Source organism: Lynx canadensis, chromosome B3 (assembly GCF_007474595.2).
Source record: "Lynx canadensis isolate LIC74 chromosome B3, mLynCan4.pri.v2, whole genome shotgun sequence".
Taxonomy (NCBI): Eukaryota; Metazoa; Chordata; class Mammalia; order Carnivora; family Felidae; genus Lynx; species Lynx canadensis.
Genome location: NC_044308.2, coordinates 133160574 through 133168415, shown reverse-complemented (window position 1 = coordinate 133168415; position 7842 = coordinate 133160574). Strand labels below are relative to the sequence as shown.

Here is a 7842-nt window from a genome sequence, read left to right as displayed (position 1 = left end):
GAAAAAAGGAGTTGAAAGTAGGTCTTCACTTTGCAGTCATCATCTGTACGAATTCTGAAAAGACAAATAATCATAGCTTTTGGTTATCTTCAAAAGTAGCTTTCATGAACACGTCAGCTCTCTTCTGCATTAAAAACAAACCAAAAAAACCCCTGTCTAGTGAAGCAGTTAGCTTGTTTACAGACACCAAAGGGAAGTCTATTCAAAACTAAGCTAAGGAAATTGTAGTGTTTTACCTTCATAGTTGACTTGCCCGTCTCCATCGATATCTGCTTCTCTGATCATTTCATCTACTTCTTCATCTGTTAGTTTTTCTCCTAAGTTTGTCATGACGTGACGTAGTTCTGCCGCGCTGATGTAACCGTTGCCATCCTGTGAACGTGGAGCCTTGTTACTGACGGTGGCAGCTAAGCAGGTCTGTGACTTCATCATCCCCTCTCCCAGTACTGCCACTTCTGCATACAGCCTGCACATCTCCGGTCCGGCCCCCTCTCCCCGCTTACCGACTACGTGCATACACTCAGCGAACCCAGAGAATGCAGGGGCTTTGCAAAAGCTAACAAACTGAAAGTAACAACCAAGAACTTGGCTCAGAACTCGCCACTACTTACTATGCTTACTCTCACCCAATAAGATGGCTGCAGAAGTCAGGATATTTGAAAGTGAGATAACAGGGCCCCGGCAATTAGCTTTAAGTGTGCTAACTAGAGAACAGATTGTCAGAGCATTTAGAAACGATAGGGGGAAAAAAAAGCCATATGTAAGTACCGTCTGCAACACAGATGCAGGATTACCTTGTCAAAGACTCGGAATGCCTCGCGAATTTCTTCTTCACTGTCTGTATCTTTCATTTTTCTAGCCATCATAGTCAAAAATTCTGGGAAGTCAATGGTGCCATTACCTTAAATTAAAAAACAAAAGCTCACGTAAAAGAAATGCTCCAGTAATGTTACCTGGCAGTGATAATCTTAAAAGCACTTTACGGAATGGTTGAAGCCTCACTGGCACAAACTGGTAAATTATTTTATTAGGTAAAACCATTTATAAGCCTAAACTGTTTAAACACTTTGCAGGGTAATTTCACATGATTCGTGGTAATTCAAACTAGCAATCGGTGCCCAGGATATCATTTAACGATGCAAAGGAAAGTGCACACGTGGCCTCTTGACCACTAATGGGGGGGTGTACAGTTCGAGAGAAAGAACACAGCTCCCTTCCATTCCCGAGAGAGGCTTTGGAGAGCGCCGTCCCCCTGAGTGAGGGTGACCACTCCGACCTAACTCTGCCTTGGCCAGTGATGCTGGGAAAGGCTCAGAACTGGCCTGCCAATACAACCAAACGTTCTCACAGAAGAATTACGGGAGGGGAAAAACTGACTTTGTTATGCCACAGACCATAAACCGTCACAAAGTCTTCTCCAGAAGGTGTTTCTCAACCACATTAAAAGTCCACTAATCTTTTTCCCTCCAATTCCGTAGCTTTGTTTGTTTCCCATTAAGGGCAAGGCTCGGAAGTGTTTTCATAGCTCAGAACCGTAAACATTTAGGAAACAGTGTCAGAAGAATCTGTTCTACAGCCAGTATTCCCAACAACTTCCCCTCTAAAACGAAGAGTTACGTGAACCACCTCCAGAGACAAGCCACCAGATTAGCAGGGTAACTTGCATTAAATGGAAACAAAACTAGAGGAAAAAAGCCTTAGGTTAAGTACTCATTTTCACAAGTAAGTACCTTTAAATCAAAATAGTAATTCAAAGACCCCTTTAAGTCATTTTGGCCTCCAAAATTTTAAAGCATTAATGACATTCACGCAAGACAAAAATTATTTGAAGTGCCATCTCCTAGCCATGCAGAGAAGACGTCCTCAGGCATTACACTTATTCATCGCAAAGTGTTAGATTCTGTAGCCCCAGACAACTTCTCTTTCCTTGTTCCATACAATCTAAGGGCCCAAGACACTTTGCCAGTTGCGAGTCCCTAAGCAGTTTCCCAGGCTCCACATGAAACGGGAGGCAGCCACTCCATGTTCCCAGATGGCCTTAGCAATCAAACGCAAGAGAATTATGAGCTATCTCCTTTCCAAATCAACACTAATATGGATGAAAACTCTTTCTGAAGTGGCCCAAATGGGCTGAAACCACTTGTTAAAGAGCTCGCCCCAAACCCCTGCTTCTAAATGTGATCAGACAAGTTTAACTCTACTTTAACACCTTAGGATACCACATTTGTTTAAATGGCTACTACACCAAGCCAATCATCTAGAAAAGAGTCTAGATCCAAACTGTTTATTCTTGGCTCATCTTTTGAAAAATTACCCATGTTCTACAATGTTACACAGTACAGGTATATATGGTTTCCACAAACACATGGTGTCTTTTTTTTTTTTTCAAGAGGGGAATGCTCAGAAATTGTTTACTGATAGAAGTGAGCAAGATAAGGTCTACTCTCCACTCTTCTAGAGTCCAGAGAAATGGATGACCAATTGGTGACCAACTGTTACAGGGGTTACTGCTTGTTCCTTCTTGCTCTGCACCTTATTTATCTTCTTCTTCTAGTAGATTCTATAAATCTACTCCGTACAGTCACCAAGCACCCCATCTCTCCAAGCTTCACGTGATCTTCAAAATTCTCTGGCACAAACACATCCACAGCTCACGCCTGTACTCAATTCTAAGAGTGCTCTTTTCCCACCTTCACTTCCCACTCCTCGAGAGACAGACAGTAAGCTCTTTTAAAAGGTCTATGGGTTTTTTTTTGTTGTTTTTTTTTTTTTTTACTTCCCCCACAGGACTCAGTGCAGACTCATGGGCCAGTTGATAAAAGATTGAGCTGTAGGTCACGGCAAGTAGAAAAGAACAAATCAGCGATCTGATCCAGGAAATGTTCTAGACAGTGAGCACAGCCAAAGGCAGGCCCATAATCTTCTATTTTCCTTGTCAACGGCTGTAAGGCAACCACTGCGGTGCATGTGCTTTGCTCTGGGGACCTGAAAGACAATCTTGTGACATGTCTGAACTTGCATTACACAACGCTGGCACTCATTCATAGGTCTAAGCCCTCACCGTCAGCATCCACCTCGTTGATCATATCCTGCAATTCGGCTTCTGTTGGGTTCTGACCCAGTGACCTCATGACGGTTCCAAGTTCCTTTGTTGTGATGGTACCATCGCCATCTTTGTCAAATAGGGAGAAAGCTTCCTTGAACTCTGAAAACAAAAGCGTACCCTTTAGAATGAACGTCTTTATCCAACCCAGGCACAGCACACACTTTCCTTGGGCTTGCCAAAGCAAACCGTCCAAGTTTGGGAATTATCAGTAACTGCCTGGTCTTTATCTGCTAAAATAAAGACCACAACAGTCCTATTGGACTGGCCTCCATTCAGCAGTCCATAAAGCAAAACCACAGTATTCTCATGTTTTTCAAGAAAACTAAGCTTAAACACACTTAAGTTAGTCCTCAATCCAATCTGACAAGTGAAGATTGGTCAGCAAGTTCCCTTCAGGCCCCTTCCTGTTAAATTTCTACAGCCATAAGAACTCCTGGTTTCATAACGACATGAAGCGGTTCCTAGAAACGTACAGTCCCAGGTAACCAGGCTGTTCTCTCTACGGGGCACTTAACATCTCAAAGGCGTATTCCTGGTTTCCTGAACAGAATCATCCTCAAAAAAAGTCCTCCAAGGAACACTAAAAGCTAGAATCTAAACTAACTCCCTTTCCAATGATTATAGTAGTCCTAACGTTCATTTTCCCATTTATTTTCAAACAGCAAGCCCAAGCCTTCGCGGTGAATTACTAAAAGCCCCGTGGCATAAGAATTCTAAACTCCATTTGCGAGGAGCAGGCTCAGCGCCATCTCATTACGTGCGGAGCCCTGAACACCAGGACGTTCAGTCAAACACTCCAGGGCGGAACAAGTATTCCCACCTCCACTTCCTTCCACGTTGCCTCTGAAACACTGGCAAGGAATTCACTCCTGACCTAAATATCTCTGCATATTGTTTCCATTTAAATCAATTCTTAGAAAACTGCTCAGATTATTGGGGGGGGAAGGGTCAGAGAAGCCACCCACACAGTCGTGCCTAGTTCTGGTCTACTGGAACCCCCTGAAGTCAGCAACTTACCAGCAATCTGCTCTTCGGTCAGCTGATCAGCCTAGATAAAGAAAGAAGAGGTTATAACTCAATGCACAAGAGTTGACTGAGGGCAACATAGTTTTCCCAATTATACTTTTAATATTGACCTTTAAAAAAAAAAAAAAAAAGACAACCATCCCCAAACGGTAGCACTGCCCTTAAATGAAACCCATTTTAAAAACAAACGGTGACAAAGAAGTGACAACACTGTACTTCAGGTTTTCTTGGCTGGGCCTAAGGCGATGTGCTGAGAGGTCTCCCTAAGGAAGGGTCAGTTCATAATTTGAAAAATGGCACCTCTAGCGGCAAAAGGCCACACCGCATAGGATGCAGCCACAAGCTCTGAGAAAGAAGAGCGCCACCTACTGCGCCAGGGACACCGCAGTCCCCCCTTCCATCCAAGGATCCTAGTCTGAGGCTGTCACCACAGCCAGGATCGCGTCCAGGGGCAGGCTTTTAGCGCACCTTGCGCATTGCTGCGGGAGCTCCAAAATCTCCGAATAGGCGTTACGTAATGGCATTGGAGTGGATTAAGAGGCTTTTAGATCTATTTTATGAGACACAATGAAGTGGAAAAAAATAAACTTACGGCAATGGGTTACCCCACCTAACTTGATTTCTGTGTAATAAATGCTTTCTGTTTAAATTAGGCAGTTACGTCTTAAAAGCCTACCATTTATTATGGCTGATGCCCTCAAATTATCTTTGACGAAGAAGCCAGGAAAAAATGGAACCATCCTACAACTGAGCTGTTACAAAACTGCAAATGTTAAGTACACATAAAGTACACAACAATTGTAAGACTACACCTTCTCTTTTCTGGAAAAGAAGTAGCTATTAACTTTGCCAGAGAATATTTACTCTACCAATCTACCAAGAGCTGCTCATAATAAATACACTTTGCTTGAGGTGGTAATGGCCATGAAGGTAATTCTCACTTGTATTGTCTGATCTCTGCAACACAGAACCTGTGCCTCCAGCCAGAGGAATTTGAGAATGCAAGGAGAGCTAATATGTATTTTTATTTTAATGAAGGACACCACCTAGTGAAGCCAGTTACAAAGTAAGTTCTAACAGAAAGCTAACCAAGTCATGTTTACTCGAACTCTTAAATGAAAACTTTCCCAATAAGAACGTTCCAATTTATTTATTTGGGGGGGGGGGGACTTATTTTTTCAAATTAGAATTGGGTCTTCCTTCCTTTCTACCCCAGTCACCGGAAGATGGTTTTCTTTACATCGAAAGAAGGAGACCCGATGATTTATGTAACGTCAGGACATCTGTCTTTGTACAACAGGAAGCGGTGCCACACCTCGCAAGAGAAGCTGTCACCTTATTGGGGGAGCACAGTCCCACCTCACCGCAAAACTCTCTTGGAGAGGTTTTTGAGACCATCATCAGCCTTATTCGACAAAGAAATACCCGCCCCCAAATCGCTTTGGCCTAGGGGCAAAGGTGCCCTGAAACTCCCCACCCCGCCAAGCCAGAAAACGCTGTGAGTGATGTCAGCCCTGCCCGCCCAAGGGAGGAAGGGGGCTGTAGAAAACACACCCGGCGAGGCGCACAGGCGCATCTGGCAATCTAGAGGCCGCAGAGAAAGCGGAAACGTGGAGGGCATCTCCCTGCGGACTGCAAAGTGGCGAGGGGCCAGGCAGGGGTGCGTGCCCCGCGAGCAGGCGGGGTGCGGAGGAGCGAGGGGGCCCCAGGGCGGGGACACCGCCCCTCCCAGACCAGGGCCACCCCCACTCCCACCCCCGCTACGGGACCGCGCGGCGAGAGGGGGCCAAGCCCGCCCCGCGCCTCCCACCCGCTTCTGCTCCCCCAGGCGGCGAGCCCGCCGCCTCCTCCTGAAGCAGAAACTTTGCGTCTCTAATGGAAACCGAGCCGCGCGCCAGCTCCCTCCTCCCCCGCCCCCCCCCCGCCCCAATTAGCGCAAGCCGAGCGCCTCCCGCGGGAAGGGACCTCCCGATGTACTGAGGATCACGCACGCCTTCACTACCGCACTGGGTGGGGGGGCTGCAGGGGTGCGAAACACGGAGACACGAGCCCGGCCACACCGCAGGGCCCCGCCCGGGCGCAGGGCGGCCGGCCCGCCGCTTCCGCCCTCTCCGCCCCCCACCCCTCGCCTTCCTGCCCCCACCCCACCCTTCCCCGGCTCCTTCCTTCCCAGCCCACGCCCGCGCCGCGCCCCCCGGGAGGGAGGAGGGAAAGCGGCTGGGCCAGAACGCGCAGCAGGGTCGCGGGGTGGGGGAGGAGGTAGACGCGGACAGCGCCCCCCACGCCCCGGCCCGAGCAATGTGCGCCACCGGCTAGCGTGGGCCCATTCATTCTCTGCAGCCCTCCCGACCCGCCGCCTCCGTGCCCCGGGCTGAAGGCGGAGGCGGGTGGGGGTATCGAGTGCCCGGCCCCGCCCGGCTCCCCCGCCCCCCCACCCGGGCCCCGGCCCAGGCGCAGCGCTGCGGGAAGCCCGGGTGCGGCGCGCTGGATGCCGTGGTGCGGGGCTGGGGGGAGGAGGTGGATGCGGAAGGCCCCGGTGCTGCTGCGGCCGGAGCCCCTGCCCGCGCACAGCCCACAGCCAAGTCCAGCTCCAAGAGGGACCAAAATTTAAGAAGAAACCCTGGCCGAGGAAAGCGACATGCAAATCCGAAATGCGTCCTTCTTAACCGCAGTTGCTGCGTAACACCCGGAAAAAAGGACCTCCCCTCCACCAAAAGGGGGGGCTGAACTAAAAATTTGGGAAGAAATCATGGGCAGAGAGCTGCTATGCCGCCGTTTACCACTCCCGACCTACCATGGTGCGAGCGAAGGGAGGAAGAGCAGAGGGAGCGAGGGTGGCTGCACCAGCGCAGAGGCTGTGACGGCGGGGGTGCCTCCGCTGCTGCTGCTGCTGCTGCTGCTAAGGCGCGGTGTGCGCTCAGCGCTGTGCCGCTGCCGCCGCCCGACTGCGAGTAACGGCGCCGCGCCCGCGAGGCTCTCAGCACCACTGCCGAAGTGCGAGCCTGCTCCCCGCGGTATATATATGGAGATCCGTATCCCTCCGCCACGACCGCGGTTGCCTCGCGCCGAGCGGCCCTGCGAGAGGCCGGGCCTTGCCCGCTTGGCCCCGCCCCTACCGCGCCCCGCCTCTCGCTGCACCCGCGCGCCGGCCGCGGGGCCGAGGCTGGGGCCCGGGACTCGTAGGGTTTGGAGAGGGGCGCGAGGTCGCGGGGCAGGGGCAGAGGCAGGTGAGGGGTGGTATCTCCAGAGACTCACATGTGGGGACGCTCAAGGGCGGAGTGTTTGTGTAGCCCCGACTTGGGACAGCCCAGGACTTGAGAAGCTGTCTGCCTCTCGCCCCAGCCCCACCTCCACCTCCACCTGTGGGACACCCCTCCCCCCCCGCCTCGCATCTTTTATAGCTTGTCGGGAGCAACCAGGTCACCCTGGTCTTGCGCCCCTGGGTCCCCAGCTGGTCCCCTTCATTCGGGGAGCTTCAGGAGGTCCTGGGGCAAGGGGCGGCCGGCCGTGGGGAGCTGGGGACAGAGGAATTGACTGCACACCTCAGCTGCCTTGGGGAGGGTCTGGAAGGGTCATGGCAGTTTTCCTCGCGCAAGAAATTGGTCAGATGTTTTTTTTTTCTTTTAAAAAAAGTGAAGCAGTTTCTGAAACAAATGATGTATGCTTAGTTGCTAAATCTGTGTCATGCTCATATGCTTAGCCAGTCTTCT

The 7842-nt window shown here is 50.5% G+C and overlaps 1 protein-coding gene across 1 annotated transcript; it reads right to left on the bottom strand.

Annotated features, from left to right (window-relative positions):
• Positions 1–16: 16 nt before the first annotated feature.
• CALM1 (calmodulin 1) lies at positions 17–7118 on the bottom strand. The gene is made up of 6 exons (XM_030319777.2): positions 6927–7118; positions 4124–4154; positions 3062–3205; positions 795–901; positions 237–372; positions 17–54 (listed from the first exon to the last, which is right to left on the bottom strand). Exons 1-6 carry the CDS (start codon positions 6927–6929, stop codon positions 26–28), a joined length of 450 nt encoding a protein of 149 aa, XP_030175637.1. The 5' UTR covers positions 6930–7118; the 3' UTR covers positions 17–25.
• Between the last annotated feature and the right edge of the window lie 724 nt (positions 7119–7842).

Bases quoted from the DNA above. Each gene is read 5' to 3' on its own strand.
- CALM1 (XM_030319777.2), bottom strand. The intron at 902-3,061 runs GTGAGGGCTTAG...TTTTAATTTAAG, and splicing joins CAACGAGGTGGATGCTGACG to GTAATGGCACCATTGACTTC. The intron at 373-794 runs GTAATCCTGCAT...CCACGTTCACAG, and splicing joins CATTCCGAGTCTTTGACAAG to GATGGCAACGGTTACATCAG.